At 50.0% G+C, this 22,580-nt stretch overlaps 2 protein-coding genes across 6 annotated transcripts; one reads left to right on the top strand and one right to left on the bottom strand.

The window, feature by feature from the left end:
• Positions 1 to 104: 104 nt before the first annotated feature.
• On the bottom strand, positions 105 to 8,647 carry CCDC157 (coiled-coil domain containing 157). Of its 5 annotated transcripts, none has more exons than XM_048964400.1 (10): positions 8,148 to 8,647; positions 7,068 to 7,239; positions 4,353 to 5,037; positions 3,653 to 3,730; positions 3,114 to 3,304; positions 2,811 to 2,987; positions 2,274 to 2,442; positions 1,628 to 1,767; positions 1,122 to 1,183; positions 105 to 1,038 (listed from the first exon to the last, which is right to left on the bottom strand). In XM_048964400.1, the coding sequence occupies exons 1-10, from the start codon at positions 8,393 to 8,395 to the stop codon at positions 810 to 812; spliced, it is 2,151 nt and encodes a 716-aa protein (XP_048820357.1). In that variant the 5' UTR covers positions 8,396 to 8,647; the 3' UTR covers positions 105 to 809. The 5 variants fall into 5 exon arrangements, with proteins under 5 accessions (XP_048820357.1, XP_048820354.1, XP_048820356.1 ...); XM_048964397.1 differs by having other exon boundaries at positions 4,353 to 5,034; positions 8,148 to 8,496; XM_048964399.1 differs by having other exon boundaries at positions 946 to 1,183; positions 8,148 to 8,496.
• Positions 8,648 to 8,798: 151 nt separating this feature from the next.
• SF3A1 (splicing factor 3a subunit 1) lies at positions 8,799 to 22,105 on the top strand. The gene is made up of 16 exons (XM_048964259.1): positions 8,799 to 8,992; positions 10,813 to 10,925; positions 12,558 to 12,762; positions 13,568 to 13,825; positions 14,258 to 14,332; positions 14,716 to 14,866; positions 15,311 to 15,504; positions 16,148 to 16,265; positions 16,378 to 16,563; positions 16,927 to 17,048; positions 17,209 to 17,451; positions 18,152 to 18,362; positions 19,130 to 19,284; positions 20,071 to 20,172; positions 20,385 to 20,456; positions 21,336 to 22,105. Exons 1-16 carry the CDS (start codon positions 8,927 to 8,929, stop codon positions 21,435 to 21,437), a joined length of 2,373 nt encoding a protein of 790 aa, XP_048820216.1. The 5' UTR covers positions 8,799 to 8,926; the 3' UTR covers positions 21,438 to 22,105.
• Positions 22,106 to 22,580: the final 475 nt, after the last annotated feature.

The following is a 22,580-nucleotide window of genomic DNA, read 5'->3' as shown; positions in this document are numbered from 1 at the left end:
GTGTCTTGTGTTGTGCGGTCCTTGGCCCTGCTGACCACTTTTCTCTGCTGCAGGAGAGCTTTCTAGGCTGCAGCCCATGCTGGCAAGTTAAGCCTGTGAGTTCTCTTCGAAGCTGTGTAGCCGCCTCCTGGGAACAGCTCCCTGAGCCTCGCTGTGCTTAGGCATTGTGTGGGTGCTTCTGAGTTGGTCAGGATCAGAGCTGTGCCACGGATTGCAGCAGCAGCTGAGCTACAGGCAGCTGAACTCCAGTAGCCAGGAATGCCGCCAGCCCTGCTCTGCTCGTTGTTCAGAGCCATCTCTGCCTGCTGAAAATTTCCCCCAGGCCTCCTTCCTTGCATGCTGGTCCTCTTGCTGCCAGCAGTGCTTGTACCTGAACCCACTCCAGTCACCAACACTATACAGTGGTGCTGGGGCTGCTGTGTTGTGGGAGGAGGGGAACACAGCAGCCCAACCCATGCACTCCACTGCCCTGCACTTCACATTGCTCAACAGAGGGCCAGCAGGGGAAGCTGCGCAGACAGGTTTATTGCGGCCACCATCCTGCAGCAAACAAGGTGAAGCAACAGCTGCTGGCTGGCTGTTAGCCAAGCCTTCTTTCAGCCTCCCAGATGCTGTGGAACCACTGCCCATGAGTGTTACACCCACTCAGCAACACTGTTCCTTGGGCACAGAACAACAGGCAGGCAGACCGAGTTTCCCAAGGGAATGTACCTTCATGTTTGCAACAGGTAACGAGGTCCTGCAGGGATAAAGAGAGTAGCTGTGTGCTGCTCATTAATGCTTCATCTCTTCCTCAGTTACCCAAGCAGCTATTTGCGGTGCAAGAAGTGGTGCGCTGTGGTTGTACTGCTGCTCCCTCTGGGCTTGTGGGGAGCCAGCACCAGGCCCTTTGCTGGCAGCGTGATGCAGGTTCTGGCCGCACGTGCAGGTTCTGCCGGGAGCAGCTGATGTTGCTGGCTGCCCACAGATCGCTGCCAGGCCTTGCTGGTGGCTCTTTGTGATCCTGTGCCATCTCCGCTGCCTTGGCTGCTCGGGGGTCTGTGGAGGGGAGAAGTGGAAGAGGTTGAAAGGGGGTAAGAAGTGGAAGCCCCCCCAGTGCTGTCCTCTGTGCTCCCACTCACCCTGCAGTCTCCCCTCCGCGTTGAGTGCTGAGCTGAGTCCACAGCTGGGTCTGTGGGATGTGCTGGGGAAGAGAGAGGAGGTGAAACTCCTGTGTTTGGCTCTGTGATTGCTTATCTTGGCTTCTGCCGTGGGTGGATTTCACCGCTGAGCAGGTAGTGGCGAAACGGAGGCACAGCAGCCACGAGGGCTGATGTAAGGAAGCTGGGAACCAGCCCCGGGCACCTCAGCAAAGCAGCTTACTGCTGCTGGTTCAACCAGACTGATCTCTGGAGAGACACTACAGAACCAGGGAGCTGGGCTTTGTCCTGCTCAGCCCCACGAGAAGCAGATCCGGAGCCACAGGCAATGCTGCATAAGGAGCACCACAGCCTTCCTCTCCTGGGAGACTTTTTTACCTCCTTTAAGTGCACGGCCAAGGAACTGATCCCCAGGGGTTGTGGGACAGGGTTTGCAGGGTGGCCCTGGGGCACACAGTGTACCCCATCCTGCCAGCCCCCCAGCTCACCTGCAGCACGCCCTGCTGAGCTGCTGCCTTCACCTTGGCCAGTGCAGCCATGAGCCTCGTGTTCTCCTGCTCCAGCACACCGATCCTGATGTGGTTGGCCTGCAGCTGCTTCTCCATGTCTTCGGTGATGTTCCCAGTGCCTGCAAATGAAACATGGCACTTCATGTCAATCCCAAACTCAACACACTACCAGCACAGAGGTGCTGGCAGCAGAGCCTGTCCCTGCTCCCTGGGACCACTTGCTCTTCTGTCCTCCCTCTTGAGCAAGGCGATAGCTGCTGGAAATGAACCTTCCTGAACTGGAGAACAACAGCACGGCCCTGGAAGTGGCAGCTGGGACCCCAATCTGTCATTTGAAACAGCAAGGACAAATGCAGCCATGTCCAACTCCTTGCCCTGCTTTTGTGCCAGATGTGGGACACAGCACCCACATAAAGAATCAGGTTAAGATGGTAGCGGCTTAGTGCCTCACAGGGACTGAGCCCTTCCTGGCTGCAACTGACTCATGTCAGGAGGACAGACTGTTACACAAGTGACACCAATGTGCCCAGGGCTGACAGGATTCCGCCTGAGCTCCAGGAGACCCCAGAAGTACAAGCCTGCTGCTGCAAAAGCAGGCACTGCTGCCCGCTGCCCTGTGCCTTACTCTCAAACTGTGTCTCAACGGGGATGTGGAGCTCAGGGAAGAACACCAGGAGTTTCTCCCGCTCCTTCAGCTCCTTTGTCTGCTCCTCCAGCCCAGAGACATTCTCCCGTAGCTTGGAGATGCACTGCTCCAGGCTCAGCTTCTCCTGCTGCAACGTGTCCAGCAACTCCTGTGGGGCCACAACAGATGGGTGAGTTTGGGGGGCACCTTCCCAAACCTCATTATGGTACAGACTGGGGAAGCCTGTCCTTAATGGGATAAGGATATCCCCAAACAGAGGGACAGCGTCGTCCCTGTAATGATCTGTAATGATCTCTGTGTGTCTGAAGCACAGGCTGCTTCGAGCAACCGTGAAATGAGTCTAAGAGAGAAGGGTCACTATGTGGAAGTGGCCCTGTGGCAATGTCAAATTAGCTGTCAGAGCCACTGTCCTGGGAGAACTGCCCACAAGTGTGAGATGGGGCAGAGGTGGCTCCTGGGAGCCCTGTGGCACAGCTGTGTCCTGTCCTGGCTGCTCCCCTGACAAATGCTGGGTACCTGCTGCACTCGTAGCTGGTGCATGCTCTGTTCCTTCTGCTTCTGGCTCTCCTGCAGCTGCTCTGCCATCCGGGCTCTGTTCTCCTCAGCCTCCCCCAGGCTAGCTTGCAGCTCCTCACGCTCCTGGTCCAGGCTGTCCAGCTGCTGCAGCAGGGTGCTCTGCTTGGCCTGCAGGGACTGTGCAGGGAGGTGAGCCTGCTGGAGGCTGCTGCTGCCCTGATGCCAGTGCCAGGGAGAAGCAGCACCCATGGCAGTGAGAGGTTGTGGTCACAACTGGACAGCTCCAGAGAGCTCTATTCATACCTTCTCGTGCCTCAGTGTGCTCTCCACTTTGGCCTTCTCCTTCTCCAGCTGGGTAGTGACTGCACTCAGCTCCTGGCCCAGGCTGTCCCGCTGTCTGGTGAGCAGCTGCACCTCCTCCTCCAGCTCCAGCACCCGGCTCCTGGCCACCATCGCAGTCTTCAAGTCCTCCAGCAAAGTTTGCTTGGTTGCCTCTGGGGAGGCACAGCAACTGTGGCACAGGCTGGGCAGAATAGGAAGATGCTCCCAAGCCAGGAGGTGTCTTTAGGGGCCCTACAGCCTCTGCAAGTGCTGGAGAGGGATGGTAGCAGGGCTCTTGGTGTCCCAGGGAACCTCAAATCTCAGCCAGCACCAGTACCAACCCACCCTGGTACTGGATGATGTTTGGGCACTGCAGTGAGGTCATGTCATCCTTTCATTCCCACTGGGTTTAACCCAACAGATTCTGGGAGAGCCAGGAGTTACATGGGTGAAAAATGTGTGAGATCAGAGCCAGACTCGGGGAGAGATGTGCCAACTGGATGAGCACCCCAGGTCCTTACCCAGCTCCTGCACAGCAGCCTGCTTCATGGCCAGTGCTTCCTTTAGGGCAGAGATTCGCTCTTCCAGCAGAGCAGCTCCTAAATCAGCACAAAAGACTACTAAACATTAAACAGCTCCTCAAAGAAATTAAAACAAAGAGGCAGAAAACGACTGTGCCAAAGCATCTTTTCACCCAGTAATTGTATCATGCTGTGCTTCAGCAGGGAGGAGGCAGTGAGATGATGAGGGCAAGCAGCTCCCACTGCTGGGGGTTAGGCTCCCAGCAGGGAACAGCTGCCAGCATGTGAAATGCTGCAGAGATGGGACACAGAGAGCGTGTGGAGCTTGCAGTGGTAGAAAATGAGATGATGGGAATGGAGAAGCAGCAGCAGAAGCTGGGAGATGATGAGGACATCAGGAAAGCCAGTGATGCCAGTGGAGGAGCCTTCATCTACTCCAGCAGCTGCTGTCAATGCATGGATAAAGGGCCAGGTAAACCCACAGCATGGCTCGTCCCCTTGTCTCAGCCATGCCAGACATCTGAAAACTATGTAATGACCCTACAGGGAGCATTTTCTCACCACTGATGCAGGACTTAGCAAAACTAGTGGCCAAAGCCCTGCTCGTGGTGCTGGAACCAAGATTTGACTGCAGGCTGCTGCCTCCTGCAAATACCCCCAGACCTGGAGGGGGTGCAGGGGACAGCAGACAGCACTGTACCTCTCCGTAGATCATCCTTGTCCTGCTCCAGCCTGGCTACAGCCTCCAAATGCTCTTTGTTCTTTACTTCTAGGCTCTGTTCAGCCTCCTTCCTCTGCCGTGCTTGGGTCTCCTTCTCCACCTGAAGCAGCCGAGCAAAGTCCTCCACCTGCTTCTGCAGCTCATCCTTCTCCTTCTTTGACTCTGACAGCTCAGACTTCAGAGGGCTGAGCTGCTCCAGCAGTGTGTGGAGGTGTTTGTTGATGCATGAGAGGTCTTTGCTTTGCTCCGAGACCCAGTAGCTCACATCACTTGCAGAGAGGATCCTTCTCCCCTCAGTGCCCTCCACCACCTCCTGGAACCTGCTCAGAGCTGAGGGGATGTTCTGGCTCTGGCAGATGCTGATGATGGCTTTGCTGACCTCTTGAAAGCCAGCCTGGAAGCTGTCACAGGTGTCACAGGGTGCTGGAGGCTCTGCTGCCTGCATGTGGATGCTGCAGCTGCCCTCAGTGCTCCAGGCAGATCTGGGCTGGGAGCTGCCTGAGGTATTGCTGACAGCCTGCCATGGGGAGCTGGGTTGGGCAGCACCTGGGGGTGTGCTTGACTCTGAAGTAGATGGCAAGCAGTCCTTCAAGCATTCCTTTGCAGTTCTCTCAGCCTCAGAGGTGGATTGGAGTGCAGCGATATCCTTCCTGCAAGTCTTCTTCTGGTGAAAAGAGCACAGGACACAAACATAGAGCCCAGACTGAACCTCATCTTCTTCTACGACTGGGTGACCAGACTGGTAGATGAGGGAAAGGCAGTTGATGCCGTCTACCTAGACTTCAGCAAAGCCTTTGACATGGTCTCTCACAGTATCCTTCTGCGGAAACTGGCTGCCCATGGCTTGGACAGTTTTACCCTCCGTTGGATAAGGAACTGGCTGGAGGGCCGTGCTCAACGGGTGGTGGTCAATGGAGTGAAGTCCAGCTGGAGACCTGTTACAAGTGGTGTCCCCCAGGGGTCGGTACTGGGGCCCATCCTGTTTAATGTCTTCATTGATGACTTAGATGAAGGGATTGAGTGTACCCTGAGTAAGTTTGCAGATGACACCAAGTTGGGAAGTGGTGTGGATCTGTCTGAGGGCAGGGAGGCCCTGCGGAGGGATCTAGGTAAGCTGGATCGCTGGGCTGAGATGAATGGGATGAGGTTCAACAAGGCCAAGTGTCGAGTTCTGCACTTTGGGCACAACAACCCCATGCAGCCCCATTACAGGCTTGGGGATGAGTGGCTGGATGATCGTGAAGAGGAAAGGGACCTGGGGGTGTTGGTTGGTGCTCGGCTGAACATGAGCCCACAGTGTGCCCAGGTGGCCAAGAGGGCCAACGGCATCCTGGCCTGCATTAGAAATGGTGTGGCCAGCAGGAGCAGGGAGGTGAGCATCCCCTGTACTCAGCACTGGTGAGGCCGCACCTCCAGTGCTGTGTTCAGTTTTGTGCCCCTCACTACAAGAAAGACATTGAGGCCCTGGAACGTGTCCAGAGAAGGGCAACGAAACTGGTGAGGGGTCTGGAGCACAAATGTTATGAAGAGCAGCTGAGGGAGCTGGGATTGTTCAGTGTGGAGAAGAGGAGCTCAGGGGAGACCTCACTGCACTGTACAACTTCCTGAAGGGAGGTTGTAGTGCAAAAGGGTCTGGCCTCTTCTCCCAGGCAAATAGTAGGACCCGAGGAAACGGCCAGAAGTTGTACCAGAGGAGGTTTAGGCTGGATATTAGGAGAAACTTCTTCTCTCAAAGGGTGGTCAGGCACTGGAATGGCTGCCCAGGGAGGTGGTGGAGTCACCGTCCCTGGCGGTTGTTCAAGAGGCGCCTGGATGAGGAGCTACGAGAGATGGTTTAGTGCTTGTGGTACTGATAGGAATGGGAGGGGGGTTGGACTGGATGATCTTGCAGGTTGTTTCCAACCTTGTGATTCTGTGATTCTGTGATTCTGTGATCCATTATCAGCAAACAATTCAGGAGAGCTGAATGCAGAGATATGAAGGATAGGGACAAGATATCAGTGCAGCCAAGAAGCTACAAGGTCAGAACGTGCACCCTCAGAGGTTGCTGGAGTACAGTGCTCAGGGTTCACTGTTTATTATGTTACCATGAAAGCAGGTGCCCTGTAAGCAAAATGATGTTTACACACAGCATGGGTTACCGTTGGTTCTGCCTGGCACAAGGGAACTGAATTTCTCAAGCTCACAGGTAGCTTTTTGGTCACTGCCTGCTAGATAGCAGAGCTGTGGTTTCACAAGGCTGCTGCAGCAGAACTTCCTCCCTGGCTCTTGTTTTTGTTATTTTCCCTTCTGTCACACCTCACTGTACTGTCTCCTGGCTATGTGAGAAAATAGCCAGGAGCACATTTTGAAAATAAAACACAGGGGAACACATGGCATTTTTACCACAAATCATTTCACTGATTTAAGCCACTTCAGCCCCACACAGTGTGGGTCAGCAGAGCCACAGAGGTGGCACATTGGTAAGGTGAGAATATTTTTTCCAAGCAATAAGAGCAGCCAGGCTCCCCAGTCCCAAAACCCTGGTGGAAGCCTGGAGGTCACAGTCAGGGAGTGCATCTGGAGCAGCCACTACATGTACCATGGCATCTCAGAGAAAGACTGCAACATCAGCCCCGTGCCATGGGCATGCCTGGCATATCATAATTGTGTGGCTGTTGAGCCATTGTGCCCGCACACCCTTGTATGTCCCACCTCAGTCTGAAGCTGCTGGTAGCAGGCTCCCAGTCGCAGCATGCTGTGCCAGTACCTCCTCACCGTCAGCCCCGCCGACATGCAGGGTCCCACTGCCTCCGCTGGGGGCACAGCTCGCTCGCTGAGCAGGTTTTCTGCATAGCCCGTGAAGCTCTGCAGCAGCAGCAGCAGCCTTTGTGGAAAAGAAACACAGCTTAGAGGAATAAAATATTTGTAATGGGAAGAAGGCCCTTGGCATTTAACAGAGCAGTGAGCCTGAAAAACCAGCACGGCAGCAAAGGAGGCTGGATTTCAGTGTATGTATAACCTCTCAGGCCTGGAACAAGACCGGGAAGGATTAAATCCCCCTGCAGCAGCAGGATGTAACTCCAAGGGGCTGCAGTTAGACTCTCCATAAAGATGTGGGGCACTCACTGCTGTTATTGAAGGCGTATTGTTAGGACCAGGTATCCAGAGATAGCTATGAGGGCATGGCTCATCTTTAAAATTGAGTTGTTTTCATAGAATCAAAGAATAGCTTGAGTTGGAAGGGACCCCCGCTATCAATACAAGCAGGGGACTAAAGAATTGAGCACAGCCCTGCCAAAAACGACCTGGGGGTACTGATGGATGGCAGCAGGATATGAGCCAGCACTCTGCCCTCACAGCCTGAAATGCCAACTGTATCCTGGGCTGCATCCAAAGCAGTGCAGCCAGAGGGAGGGGATCTGCCCCTCTGCTGTGTGCTGTGAGACCTCACCTGCAGTGCTGCATCCAGATGGGGAGGGATCAGTGCAGGAGGGACATGGAGCTGTTGGAGCACGGCCAGAGGAGGGCCCGAAAAATGCTCCAAGGGATTGAGACATTCAAGGCCAGGCCAGATAGGGCTCTGAGCACCCTGATCTAGCTGTGGGTGTCCCTGTTCACTGCAGGGAGTTGGACAGCTCCCTCCCAATGATTTCATGATTCTTTGACCTCAAAGACCACCCAGTTCCAGCCCGCTGCCCAAACCACCGCATCAAACAGGCCAGACATCTTCCCTCCATGGGGAAGGAGCCGCTGTGCCCCAGCTGCTTTTTGCAGGGTGCTCTGCCTGCTCACCTGTCTATCACCAGCTCCAGCAGTACCACATGTGCGTGCTGGCTGAACTCGGGGTTGCCCTCGGCGTGGCTGTACCTCTCCAGCAACACCACCAGATCCAGCTCACAGGACACTTTGTTGGGGAACTTCCAGGAGGGGAAGCGTGCAGGGCCAGTGCGGGAGGTGACGTCGGCGATGGCTCCCTGCAGGTCTCTCAGGTCGGCCTGCAGGCTCGCCATGCAGCCAGGGTGACCCAGGAGGTGTGCCATGCTGCAGGACGAGGCTGGGTGGACGGACAGATGGACAGATGGACGGACAGTCTCTGTGGGGCAAAGGTGGGCAGCGCTAAAAACGAATCGTGGGTGACACCAAAGGGCTGCCAGGGGAATGGAGGGGACAGGTGCTGCGTCCCCGGGGCTGGAAGATTTGGGGTGAGAGGTGCCTGAGGAGGGCAAGCAGCAGCGGTGGGGGCACTGAGGGAGCCGGGACGCCGGGAGGGGCCAACCGGGGACAGGTGAGGGTGTAGGGCCGGCGGCTGGGCCTAGGCCGCGGCGCCGCACCCGCTGCCATGGCAACGCCCCGCCCCGCGATGCGCAGCTCCGCCCGCTGCCCCTGCGCCCCACGTGCGCGAACGGAACAACCTTCGGCGTATGCGCGCCCCCCGTCTGCCCGCCCCTTCCTGCCACGGAGCGGTGCGTCACTTCCGGCGCGCGTGCGCAGTTCAAGGCGCCCGGCCGCCATTTTGTGAGCGGCGCTGCCCCTTTCTTTGCGGCCTTTACCGAGAGATCCCGAGCAGCGCCATGCCGGCCGGTCCCGTGCAGGCCGGGCCTCCGGCGCAGCCAGCGCCTCCCGCGGAGAGCAAACCGGTAAGAGCCGCGCTGAGGGGAGGCCGGAGGGCTTCGGGCCTGCGAACTGCGCGGGCGGGGTTAGCGAGGCCTGCAGCGGCGGCCCTGTCCCCGTGCACGGCCCTGTCCCTCGGCCTCCCGGCTGCCCACAGCTCTGCGGCATCGCAGCGAGGCGACACGGCGCTGGGTGATCAGACATCCCTGGGCTTAATGTTTTTTGCTGTTTGGAAGAAGTGGGAATGAAAGTTGAAAGGAGTCGTTGTGTCTTCCTCTTAATTTGCTTCTTAGATCATTAAGGTTGGAAAAGATCCCTTGGATCCAAGGTCCAACCTCAGCCCACCCCCACCGTGCCCACTGCCCACATCCCTCAGTGCCACAGCTCCACAGTTCTGTAACACCTCCAGAGATAGCGACCCCACCGCTGCCTGGGCAGCTGTGCTACCATAGCACCACTCTTTGGAAAAGAAATATTTCCTAATATGCAGCCCGATTAAAAGTTTATCTCTTGAAGCTTTCAAGGAATTAACAAGTGGTAACAACCTGCCAGGCTTTCAGTGATTATAAAGATGTCCCGTGTGTCTGTTCTGTGAAAGCAGTGCTGTGAGGGAAGGGAGGCACCTTCAGCATCCTGCAAAGAACTGCAGCTGGTTGCATTGAAAGGCAAAGCTGCCCTCGGGAGAGTGTTGGGGCTGTGGTTCAGGTCCTCCCACAGCTGCAGAGAGGAAAACACCCTGCTGATTTCTTCTCAGCTATGGGGAAGTCTTTAATGCAGCCTTAGTAGGATGGGAAGCTGTGTGTTATTTAATGTTGGTTTGAGCACTTAGATTCCCATTTCTGGTAGCCCTGCAGACCATTAGGAATTGTAGAATCATTAAGGTTGGAAAAGACCACTGAGATCATCTAGTCCAACTGTCACCCCACCGTGCCCACTGACCACATCCCTCTGTGCCACATGCACACATTTCTTGAAAGCTTCTAGGGGCAGTGACTCCACTGTTGCCTGGGCAGCTGTGCCAGTGCAGCACTGCTCTTTCTGAAAATAAATTTATCCAAATATCCAGCCTGCAATGCTCTTAACTTCCAGAGCTGTCCAGCAGTGCTGAATTATTCCTATGTGTGGTGTTAGAGGCACGCTTTGCTACATCTTGGCTCAGCATCTATAAACTTGCACTGGATTGAAGCTGAAAGAGTAGAAACACTGGGAAGAGTTGTTTGGTTCCCGTGGGACAGCCTTCCTGCTTGCCTCTGTGCAGCAGCCCCCGCAGCAGGTGCCCTTGACAGGTTGACAAACACCATCTCCCTGTCTGGGAAGCTGGGGAGTGCTGCTGCCTTGCAGGACTGCAGGTTCAGATTGTTAAACCATGTCTTGGTGCCAGGAAAATTCAATGCTTTGGAGACTGAGGAGAATAGGCAGTTCTGTCCACTGCAGGAGTTGCTGTTTGGAGTACTTAATTCTTACAGAGCACTCTCTCAGCATGGTATTTCAGAACAGCTCACTAAGGTACCTTAGGTCTGTTACTCCAGGTGCAGATGAGGAAACTGATAGAGAGAGGGAAGTGAATTTTACAGCTCAACTCACTAAAAATAAACCTGGTGTATGTTTGGAAACTACCAGGCTGTGCTTTCACACTCTGATGCTGATGTATAATGTGATATTTGAGATCATTTGTAGTCCCTTTTCTTGTTACCAGGCTAGATTTAATCTGAATTTACTGTCTTGACTAGTTGCAAATATTGCGGAGTGAAAGGTATCTTCCAGAGATGGTGAGGTGGTGGTACAGGAATATTTTTCTACTTAGGTAACAGTACAAAAGACTGTAAGAAAAATGTTTTTATTGCAGCCAGAAGAGGAGCCAAAAGAGGAAGCAGCACCAGCCAAGCCTGTGGTGGGAATTATTTATCCTCCTCCTGAGGTCAGGAATATTGTTGACAAGACTGCCAGCTTCGTAGCCAGGTAAACAGCACGAGTGTTGTCTTGTCTTCTGTGGGATTCTTCTGCCTCTCACCTCCCAGTGCTACTGTCTGTCTGTCTCCAGAAGCTGAAACTGGTCACAGTCCCACAGCGTTCCACAGAGGTTTCAATGATTGAATTTTTACCAGAGAGGTTGTAGAAAAGAGGCAGCAGTTGTCTTCTCAGAGATGTAACGTGTGCTTTGCTAGAAAAGCTGTGGTAGTAATTAAATTCTTTTTAAAATGGCCTGAAGGGCAAACAAAGTTCCAGGTAGAAAGGAAAGGAAGCCTTGTTACTAGCACTTCACTGACTGAGCCAAAGAAGCCATTAATTTATTTTCACTCTATTTTACAATGTGTAGGCAGTCACCTCTTTTAGGATTCCCAAGGCTCAGTCCCATCCTTGTTTGCCTACAGCTCCATGAAGTGCCTCAGCCTCTGGGGCATGCTGACTCCAATGTCTCTCCCCCTCTATAGCCCAGGGGGTAGAAGTGCATGTTCTCAGGGAGAGGTCTGGGGTAGCCAAGCTGCCTGTGATGTGTGTGGCACGTTTTGATTAGCAGGTTGATGATCACAGCTATAGATGTCATAGGTGGGGGAGAAACCTGAAAGTTTGATGTGTTTTACTCATTCGGGCTCTTTCCTCCTGTTATCAACGTGCAAACACAAGCTGCTGCTGTTGGCCTGGCCGTCTTCTTCTATGCTCTTAAAATGCTGAAGTATTTCTGGCTGCCTTCATGCTATGTGGGGTATCAAGGGACTGGATCTCGGTCTTTCTGGCCGAGTACAAATAGCACAGGAAGTGAATTCCTCAGCTGGCTATGTGAATTCTGCATGGCATCCAGGCAGGCTGGACGCTGTGTGCTTCCACATTGCTAAAATGGAACTGCTGGTTTAAGGCAATCACTAAATGATGGTCTGGTCAGAGACACTTGCTGTGTAACTGATCTCTAAAATGCTACTGAGGAGCCTGAGCTTCTTTCAAGATAAGGAAGAAACTTTGTTTATCCTCTCCTATTGTAGAAACATCTTCTTTTGGGAGAGACTTAGTGCCTAAAAAGGGCCAGAGAGTATGAAGGGAAGCATGCTGCAGCAAGCTTTTAGCTTTCTTAATCTCCCCTCAGAAAATAAGTAGCTGTTAACTTCAGGTGGGAGTAGAGGAGCTAAAACTGGCTCTCCTAAATGCAGCAATGGAGCTCTCCAGTGTGGTCCATCTCTGAGCAGGCTGGTGATTACCTACCTTTTCTTTAGCTGAACCTTCTTGAAATGAAACTAGTTTTAAGAACTTGGTAGTCTAGTAAGGAGCTCGTGAATATCTTCCAATAAACCATGTCATCATCCAGTCATGTTTGATTTGAGTATTCCCAGTGGAATGGGAAGTTTTTAACTGTCCTAAAAATGTTTGCTGTGAAATGCTGAAGACTGAATTAGCTCATGTACACATAACTGCATGTGTGTGACTGGCTGCTGTGTTGGGTGTGGGTTATTTAGAGGTAGGGAGAGGTAAACTTCTTCCACGCAGGAGAGAAACTTGCCTGCTGGAAGGCAGACGCATGAACACAGCCTGCTGTGAAAGAGACGGGCTTCTGTGCTTGAGTTGATACCCGTTATCTAAACTTATTTTTCCACCCTGCAGAAATGGTCCAGAATTTGAAGCTCGAATTCGTCAGAATGAAATAAATAACCCTAAGTTCAATTTCTTGAATCCCAACGATCCTTACCATGCGTACTACCGGCACAAAGTCAGCGAGTTCAAGGAGGGCAAAGCACAGGAGCCCTCAGCTGCCATTCCCAAGGTCATGCAACAGCAGCAAACTGCTCAGCAGCAGCTTCCACAGAAGGTACATGTTCCTTTTCGTTTCGATTGCTTCTCACTAATTGTTTCTCACATCGTGATGCTAGGCAGAATGATGAAAGCAGAAAGACAGTGTGAAGGAAGGGCTTAATTTCTCAATGGTCGCAATAGAGGACAACTCACAGGCATGAAATTTAGCATCTGGGACTTTCTTTTGATGCAGATGTGCATCCCCTGGTTGCTGGTAACTAAAAAGTTGTGTGAAAGATCAATAAATTGTATTATTTGGTGCATTTTAATTATATTTAGTTATGCATTGACTTGTATGATACTTAAGACTCAGTGTTCACGTGGAGTGTATGAATTTAGGGCTACCATACACAATCCTCAAATATCCTTTGGGGTTCAGTTTGGGCACGTTGCATACACTGTCTCAGAGATACACTTCTGTTTTGTTTTGTTGCTCTTTCCTGCCAGTGGGATCATCATCTTCTGAACATGTGTACAAAACATTGCTAATCTTGCTTAGTTGTCTTCATAGATACAGAGTGGAAAAAGGATGCTGACTGAGCCTTCTACATGCTTTGCATGACCTTATGCATTGTGGAATTGACTGGAGGATTGTGGTGAAGTCCTGATAGCCTGCAGTGTCATTAGCTGAGGGAACAGTATTTGTTTGAAAGTACACCCAACTACAGAGAGAAACCCAGCATTACTGCTTTCCTTCCAGTCCTTGCAGTTGCCAGAATATCTAGACTAACCTTGTTTTCCTTCAAGGGAAGATTAGCCCTGTGGAGTGTTCAGTGCCAACTCGATTGCAGTCACTGAGCAGTCCCCATCCTGCTCTGTAGGTGCAGGCCCAGGTGATCCAGGAGACGGTTGTTCCAAAAGAGCCACCTCCAGAGTTTGAGTTCATCGCAGATCCACCCTCGATTTCTGCCTTTGATTTGGATGTGGTGAAGCTGACAGCGCAGTTTGTGGCTCGGAACGGGAGGCAGTTCCTGACTCAGCTGATGCAGAAGGAACAGAGGAACTACCAGTTTGACTTCCTTCGCCCGCAGCACAGCCTCTTCAACTACTTCACAAAGCTGGTTGAGCAGTACACAAAGGTACTCGTGGCAGTGCACCTCTCAGGTCGATTTCTTCAGCAGCACCCTTGATTTTGAGGACTATGATGCCCTAAAACACAGCTGGGCTAGAAATACACACAGGTCTAGGAGTCCATCCTTTAAAATTGCCCTTTAAAAAGGGTGGATCTCTTGCAGCTTGTTGGCAACATGCAGCACTGTATGCTCTGGGTTATTGCTTTAGTCTTTGATATTCTTAAGTAACATAAATAAATTCAAAAAGTGGCATTTCTTAAAGTACTGAGTGTAGGTAGAGCAAAAGTGAGTGGTTTAACTGCAAGTACAATGATTTGACCAGACTGGAGAGATGGGATATAGCCACAGAGTTCTCTACTATTAATATAGAAAGAGAATAATTACTCTTAAGATTTTGGCAAAAAGCAGTCATGAACTGTCCTGCAAAATGTGTTTCAGATCTTGATCCCACCAAAAGGCTTACTCATCAAGCTCAAGAAGGAGGCTGAAAACCCCAAAGAAGTCCTGGATCAGGTATTACACGAATAACTCTCAAAATTGCTGAAGCATTTCAGTTATGTGTTGAATTCTGTCTCTGCATACATCTAATTTGTTGTCTGTCAATTCCCTGCTGTGAATCTTTGGGAGGACCTAATGTGTCACATCTGGCTTGCTCTTGATTCAAGAGATCCACATTTCAGCTTTAGAAAGCCACTTCATGAGGCTGGTGCAGTGCTCTTTCAGTAGGCAGGCCTAGAGCTTCTACATAAGTTACAGTTATCCCTGCCTGGCCTCCAAAGCAGTCCTTGTATAAATACCTTGAGAGGGCTTTTAGGATAAATTTTAGACACTGTAGAGATGATTATTACGTATTTTTGGTGTGACATTTGGTGCTAACTCTGGGTCTGCTTGTACAGGTGTATTACAGAGTGGAGTGGGCAAAGTTCCAGGAGCGAGAGAGAAAGAAGGAAGAGGAAGAGAAGGAGAAGGAACGTGTTGCTTATGCTCAGATTGATTGGCATGACTTTGTGGTTGTGGAAACGGTGGACTTTCAGCCCAACGAGCAAGGTACTGAAAAGAGGCATTGTAACCTCAGGAAACTGTGCTTCCTCTGAGTACAGTGTTGGTTTTAGGAAGAGGTGGGGTTTTACAGCTGTATAGCCTTCAAAATGAAAAAGCTTCCTAATGATGGGCAGGGCTGGATTCTTTGTGTTTTGGAATCAAGTAGTGTGCTGTGGCAGTGTCTGCTTTTCTGTCTCAAAACAGGACAGCAAAACTTGTCCCGCTTTCTGGTGGTGCTTTCACCTTTAAGTAACTTTGTCTCCAGGTGCTGTTATAACGTTGGTCGTGATGGAGTTTAAAACAGGACGAGCAAATACCTTAGCTGGCAGGAGCTTTTGTTGCCCCTGTTTTGTAGAAAAACTGTTTCTCAAAAAACTGGTATTTGTGTTTTCTTCCCATTGTGCAATCGAATGGGATCAAGAAACAGAAGCTGTGTTTTCTGCACTGTAGGGAATTTCCCACCTCCCACCACTCCAGAAGAGCTGGGAGCTCGAATCCTCATCCAGGAGCGCTATGAGAAGTTTGGGGAAAGTGAGGAGGTAGAGATGGAGGTGGAGTCAGATGAAGAAGATGAAAAACAAGAGAAAACAGATGAGCCTTCGACTCAGCTGGATCAAGACACGCAGGTGCAGGATATGGATGAGGTAGGTGGCCAGCAGAATTGGCTTTATTCTTGCCCTGTGAGATTTGCCTGGGCTTTATTATGGTCTTCATTATAGTACATTTCTCAGTATACTGAGGGAATGAGATTTCCATTCTTCTGACTGGATTTCAAAACGACCTGGAATACTGGAATATGGTGTATGTAATATTTTCTGTGGTGATACAATTTACAAGAGGAATCTGGGAATTCAGTCACCCGGTGAATTGATATGAGTTTATTTCTGTCATCCAGCCTTCTGAACTTTTCTCACACACCAGGGTCTGGAATGTTGAAAAATGACTCATTTTAGACTCTTCCTTTTAACCACTGCATATAAGCAGTTTTTCTGTTAGCAAGAAACAAGATCATCAAGGCTAACCGTGAGCCCTGGCTTGCCATGCTGTGGTAATGTGGAAGCTGAGGCTTACTTGCTTCCTTTTTTGGGTCTGCTTAATTTTTGCACTCATGATTACCCAAAGGAACCACTGTAGTAGAGGTGTTGAGAGCCAAAATAGCTCAGTTACTTTGAAGGTGCCTAATCAGTCCTTGTAGTTTTGCACAGGATTTTTTTACGCCTCTCTAAAGTCTTTCGTGGGAGTATTTGACTGCTGGAGCACGGTTTTGATTTTCTTTCTTTAAATCAGGGCTCAGATGACGAAGATGAAAGTCAGAAAGTTCCTCCTCCTCCAGAAACTCCGATGCCGCCACCTCTTCCTCCCACACCAGATCAGGTCATCGTGAGGAAAGACTACGATCCCAAAGGTGAATCAAGCTGCCAGAGATCAGCTGTGTTAATGAAGGATCACCAAGCTGTTTGTTTCTGGGCTGCATCCTCTGGTGGTGTGCTTTTAACAGCGTGGTTTTGTTCTTCCAGCTTCAAAACCGTTACCGCCTGCCCCAGCTCCAGACGAGTATCTTGTTTCCCCCATCACTGGGGAGAAGATTCCTGCCAGTAAAATGCAAGAGCACATGAGGATTGGTCTGCTGGATCCTCGATGGCTGGAGCAGCGCGATCGCTCCATCCGTGAAAAGCAGAGCGATGATGAGGTCTATGCCCCAGGTCAGCTTGTGCATCTGGCAAGGCTTGCAAGTTCCTCTTCTGAATCCTTCTGTGAACGTTTTAGCATGTCTCTGCTCCTCAGAGTTCCTGCTAACAGGGGAAAAGCTACATCTTAAATGTAGCTTTCTGTCTCACGTCCTCAGCGTCCTGATTATACTGATACTTTTGTTGCTAGTACACTGAAGCCCTTCTGCAAAGATAAAGGCAGAGAGCATTAGCTGCTGCTGGCCAGTCCTCGGTTGCAGTTCCTTTCTGAAAAGAGCAGCTCTAGGCCATTAGGTAGCAAATAGTTTTAAAGGTCATTTAATGAAGGATCAAGTCTCTTTTTATTCACTTAGTGGAAGAGTTTCTTCTTGCTTGCAGGTTTGGATATCGAAAGCAGCTTGAAGCAGCTGGCGGAGCGCCGTACCGATATCTTTGGTGTGGAAGAAACTGCCATTGGTAAGAAGATTGGTGAAGAGGAAATTCAGAAACCAGAGGAAAAGGTAGAGTGGAAACTGCTTTAATAGGTTCTTGCAGCATCGTGAATGCTCAGGATTCTTTTTGACCTTGTCACTGTTGTAAAACTAGTGTCCTGATCTGTCTGTAGCTCGTATCGTAGTCTGCCCAGGCTGGGGTTGCTCTGATGTCTTTTTATCCTGACAGGTGACCTGGGATGGCCACTCAGGCAGCATGGCCCGCACACAACAGGCTGCTCAGGCCAATATTACTCTTCAAGAGCAAATTGAAGCTATCCATAAGGCCAAGGGACTGGTGCCAGAAGATGACAGCAAGGAGAAGATTGGTCCTAGCAAACCCAATGAAATGCCCCAGCCACCCCCTCCTTCATCAGCATCAAATCCCCCTCCGAGTGCTCAGCCTATCACTTCTGTGCCTCGTCCACCCACAGTAAGTGCTGGGGCTGCCATAAGTAAAGCAGCTGTGACCATGGATGATTGGAAGGGAGTCCTGACAAAGCTTCAGGGTTATAGCAGGACACTGGCTGGTAACAGCTTTTGAGAGAAGTTAGCATTCCAAACTGCTCTTAAACCTTCCAAACATCCCTATTAAACTTGCAGTTAAAAACTGAAAATAAGGTATAGGTGGAGTTTTTAATCCTTAGCTGTATCAAGAAGACTGGATGAGTTGCACAGGGGAAGAGCATGGGTGGTGACACCTTGGGGGAGGGAAGCATGGCAAAAGAATGAATGGGTTGGGACCTCTTTTTTTTAAACATTTTAAAAAATTGAGACATGATGTGGACAAACTAAGAAGTGTCAAGTAAGGAATGTTCACTGATGACTCGCTGCCTGTGTTCTCCTGGAGCAAGGGCTTTGCTCACTCCTTCTCCAAGGTCGCCACATGTCTCACAGTCCCTGAGTGGTGAGGGAAGCAAGAGCTGCTTGATGTGTTAATGAGGTTCTGTGCCTGTTTGCAGGGAGCTGGGACTGCCATACGGTGGGCTTGTTAAGGCTCCCAGCAGGCCTTTGCCCAGCAGAAATCCTCCCTGTGTTGCCCTGGTGATTTTAATCTAATCAGAACTGTGGGCAGCACTGGGATGCTCATTCCTGCATGCACCTGCTAAGAAAAAATGGCCTTCTCTCTGCAGATGCCTCCTCCTGTCCGTGCTGCTGTTGTTTCTGCAGTTCCTGTCATGCCTCGTCCCCCGATGACCTCCGTGGTCCGTTTACCTCCAGGCTCTGTCATAGCCACCCCCATGCCACCAATAATCCACACCCCACGGATCAACGTTGTCCCCATGCCTCCATCTGCTCCTCCCATCATGAGCCCTCGCCCACCTCCCATGATAGTACCAACAGGTCAGTGACTTCAGCTCTTTCCACTTAATTGTCAGTTGATTCCTGTCTAGTGTGGGTTTGAGGCTTGATTCCTTTTTCCCTGTTTGTCTGTAGTAATGGTGCGTAATTGGCACTGAAAAACTATAAATCTCTTTTTTAAGGATTATTTTTTTTAATGTTTAGTGTGACATAAATGGTAGTCTGGCTTCTGGATCAAGTCATCTGCTCCAGCATGGGAGTTCTGTCTTGTTGGTGTCCATGGGAGCCTGACTGGGTGCACACTACAAATCCTTGCGACTTTCCAAGTTGAACCAGAATAAAGTGGATCTGCCAGCACCTGGCTGAGTGTTACAGTTTGTTAGGGAAGTTGCAGCTGCCAGAGGAAAAGCTGTTATCTGGCTCTGGCTCTGTTCCTTGTAGTGGCTTCATAGCATTGTGGTGGTGTTAAATTAAGAAGCACAACATAAAAACACTTCTGTCTTGGTTCTTTTTCCTTTTTATTTAAATTGAGGTGCTGGCACTGCTCTGTGCTAAATTCAGAGCCTTTTCTTTTCTGCAAGATCTGCAGGAAGCTCCCATTCTGCTCGTTGTTTCTTCCTGGACTCTTTCCCATTGTGGAAGATCTGATGTTTGAAGTTTGCATGGTACTGTTGGCTATCTTAACTGCTTGCATGAATGATGGCATTTATTTTCAGTCTTTATCAGTCCGCTAAAAGAGCTCATGTAAAGGACTATCTGCTGTATTCTCAGTGGATGACTGCGTTGTGCTTCCTCTCATCCCATTCCAGCATTTGTTCCAGCACCTCCCGTGGCTCCAGTTCCTTCCCCAGCACCAATGCCTCCCGTTCACCCACCACCACCTATGGAGGATGAGCCAGTTTCAAAGAAACTGAAGAGTGAGGACAGCTTGATTCCAGAGGAGGAGTTTCTGCGCAGGAACAAGGTATGTGTGTGAACTCTGCTTGTTGAGAACTGCAGTCCTGGCCCTGCTGGGCTGTTCAGCTTCTTGTGCTCAAAGGGGTTGTAAAGTCCACTGAGAACACAGAGGGGAGCTGATGTGCAGCTATTTCAATAGAAAGGAACTTGCTGAGATGGTTCCTTCCTACTGTCATACCTGAGTAAACTGAACTGCCCTGTATTTTACTAGAAGGAGCAATGTAGTGCTGCACACAGATGGTGCTCTTCTGTAATTAAGGGCAGCGAGATGTAGGGCTATAGTAATGTAAACAAGAGATAATGCTGATAAGCTTTTAAGTAGAAGGCTGCTAAGCTGGAGGTGCAAGGAGATGTAATAGATCAGTGTCAGCATGGTGGTATGGCAAGGTAAGAACTGCCATAACACAACAGAAATGTTAGAATGAATTCCCTTCTGAGTAACAGCATCATGTTGGGCTGGGTCTTAAGCCCTTCAGGAAGGGAGTGCTGTTCTCCTGGACACTTGTTTGCCTTGTGAAGCCATTTCTTTAATACTGTGTACGTTCCCTCCAAAATACTCTATCTGTGTGCGTGGTGAGCAGCCCACAAAAAGACTGATGGGAGAAATCCAAGTTAAGGCTTTGTTATGGTAACAGTGAAGTGACTTTCTCAGAACTGAGACAAATAACATCTCTGCGTTCACTGGGAATTGAAGATATGTGGTTAGTATTGGGAAGGTCTATAAATACTGTGCTGCTCTTATCACAGTCCTGAGCTCCTTGCCTGTGAGAGACCTTATCATTATTTCCCTTAGGGCCCAGTCACAGTCAAAGTCCAGGTCCCCAACATGCAGGACAAGACTGAATGGAAGCTGAATGGCCAAGTGCTGGTGTTCACTCTGCCACTCTCAGACCAGGTATGTAGCTTATTAACCCAGCCTTTGCCCCTTGCTTTGTTCTTGTGGAGTGTGTTCATGTTGAGAGCAGGGTTGACCTGCATGACAGGAGCTGTAAAATTCTGGATGTTTCCCTGGATGTGTCTTGCCAGGCAGGGTTGTGTGCTAGAGATCTTGATGTTGGCCATCTGTATAGAAGAAAAAGGTCTGAACAAGGCTTTTTTTCTTCCTAGGTGTCTGTTATAAAGGTTAAGATCCATGAGGCCACAGGGATGCCAGCTGGGAAACAGAAGCTGCAGTATGAGGTGGGTATAAGCCCTGCAGCGTTGTTTGCATTACAGTGCATCACACTAAAATGGACTTTTTTTAAAGAAAAGGTTGTACCACTAAGATACAGGAAAGAGCAGAGGGAATGGATTTTTCTGCCTGTGCAGCACACTGTTACATTACTGTGCACTGTTGGTGCAGGACAGGCTTCTGATAGTGGCATCAGTGCAACTTCGCTTTGTGTTAAAGATGAGGCCTGAAGGCTTGATGGCATTCTCTGAAATGCAGCCAATTTTGTGGAAGGACTTCTTGGTTGGAGTTTTGTTTGCTTTTAAGTGCAGCAACTTACCCTTGTTTTGTCATGAACTCAAGAGGTGAGCAACAGTACATTGAAACCCTGGGAGCTCTGAAACACTGAAGGGAGGCAGTTTCTTGAGTCTGGTGCTTTTAGATAGGCACTGCTCCTCTTTAGAAACTTGTTTTCAGTCATGCATGTGCACAGCTCAACCTGCTGCCTAAGCAGTGAACTTTGAGCTCTTACCTCCTTTGGAATTAGTCTATGGGCAGATAATGTTAACCCTTAGCGAGAAGTAAAGCTTAACTAATTTTGTAAAGAACAAAAAAGTGGAGGAGGGGATCCAAATAGCTTCATTTGTGACTGATTTTATCTGTCTGTTTGTAGAGAGCAATTGTGTATCATCTGGCTATGCTCTTCTGTAATCCCAGCACACCTACCTGTTCCTGTGCCAGTTTTGAGACACTGGGATCCCTCAAGGTTTTTCTGAAGCCTGCAGCACTCTTGTCATCACCCTGTTTTGAGAGCAGTGTTAGGAAGGCTTTGTCTACCTGTGGCTTTGTGGGAATGCACCATTAACAGTTCTACTGTCACTGTGTCTTTATTTTTGTCTTCCCCACAGGGCATCTTCATCAAGGATTCAAATTCCCTGGCTTATTACAACATGACAAGTGGCTCTCTGATTCACCTGGCACTCAAAGAAAGAGGAGGCAGAAAGAAATAGGAGTTCTGGAGTCCAGAGGTGTAACAGGGCTGCTTTGCCACTGGTGTAACCCCAGCCATTGAAATCCTCCAGCCTCGTGGGGCTGCTGTGACAAGCTGTAGACTGCCTACCAACTCCACTTTAGAAAGGGAGACAATGAATCAGTGAACCCATAGCTGGGTGTCTGATAAGAGGGGGAAGCTGAAAGAGCCCTGAAAGCTGTGTGCACGTAGTGAGCTAGTATGTAGCTGCAGCAGTCTGTTAGTGATCAGTGCTTAGCTAGAATGATGCTGTCCAGTTTTGCTGTCTCTACAGTGAATTTCCTAGTGAAGCAGCATTGAGGTCATGCCCAGCTTAGTCTAGATCCATCTTTATTTGAGGGATTTTCTGACCAAGAACATCATCTGTCTGACTACAGTATTTGCTGCTTCACTTAACCTTTTTTTTTTTTTTCCCTAATTGAAAATTTCTTTCTTTATATACTTAGCAGTAAGCTCTTTGTTCTTTCTGTCTCATATCTATCTGCAAGAGCCTCTTGCACTGACCCTGACTTGGAGTTCTGTTCTCTCAGTATGAGCGTGCATGGCTCTCCATTGTGATAAAGGAGATCTGGGGCTGCGTGCTAAGCAGCTTCATGCTTGTTCTGTACAGCCTGTGATTTGTTTTAATAAACGTGCATCTCAGTGCGGGATCCTGTCTGTGGCAGCTCTCATTCTTGGGGATTTAGGCTTTTTGGATGGACTTTGTTCACCCTGGTCTTTAAACATGTTATGGGGAAATGCTGGCTTTCATAATCAAAGAGTTCATTCTAGGAAATGCTTGCATTTCATACAATAGGCTGCAAGAAAAGGATTTTGTTAATTTCCTTAGTGCTGCAGTTATTCCTGAGCATAACACAGCTGTGTGTACCCATGTCTGTGTATGGGTGTAGAGAGATTTTGAGCCTAAGCCTAATCAGTGAGAACTCTCTTGGAAATCGTGTCTTATCCTTCCTGTCCTGCAGTCAGCATCCCTTGGTCCTGGGGAGCCTATAGGGCCCGAAAATAGATGAGAGCTGTACTGCAGTTTGAAACACACAGCACAAACACAGTGAGGCTGAGTTAAGCTACATGTAGGTGGCCAAGGAAGGTTGGTTGTCTGTTGCTGCCCCAGCAGCCCTGTGAT

This window comes from Lagopus muta, chromosome 17 (genome assembly GCF_023343835.1).
Source record: "Lagopus muta isolate bLagMut1 chromosome 17, bLagMut1 primary, whole genome shotgun sequence".
Lineage (NCBI taxonomy): Eukaryota > Metazoa > Chordata > Aves > Galliformes > Phasianidae > Lagopus > Lagopus muta.
The sequence above is the reverse complement of the archived record's forward strand: the minus strand, read 5'-3'. Positions and strand labels throughout refer to the sequence as shown.

Excerpts from the sequence above, each read along its gene's own strand:
- CCDC157 (XM_048964400.1), bottom strand. The coding sequence starts at position 8,395 with ATGGCACACCTCCTGGGTCACCCTGGCTGCATGGCGAGCCTGCAGGCC. Across the intron at positions 2,988-3,113 it reads GCACACTGAGGCACGAGAAG|TCCCTGCAGGCCAAGCAGAG; the intron begins GTATGAATAGAG and ends CTCCCTGCACAG. Across the intron at positions 1,184-1,627 it reads CTCAGCAGGGCGTGCTGCAG|CACATCCCACAGACCCAGCT; the intron begins GTGAGCTGGGGG and ends TCTCTTCCCCAG.
- SF3A1 (XM_048964259.1), top strand. The coding sequence starts at position 8,927 with ATGCCGGCCGGTCCCGTGCAGGCCGGGCCTCCGGCGCAGCCAGCGCCT. Across the intron at positions 16,266-16,377 it reads GAAAGACTACGATCCCAAAG|CTTCAAAACCGTTACCGCCT; the intron begins GTGAATCAAGCT and ends TTGTTCTTCCAG. Across the intron at positions 17,452-18,151 it reads CTGTGCCTCGTCCACCCACA|ATGCCTCCTCCTGTCCGTGC; the intron begins GTAAGTGCTGGG and ends TTCTCTCTGCAG.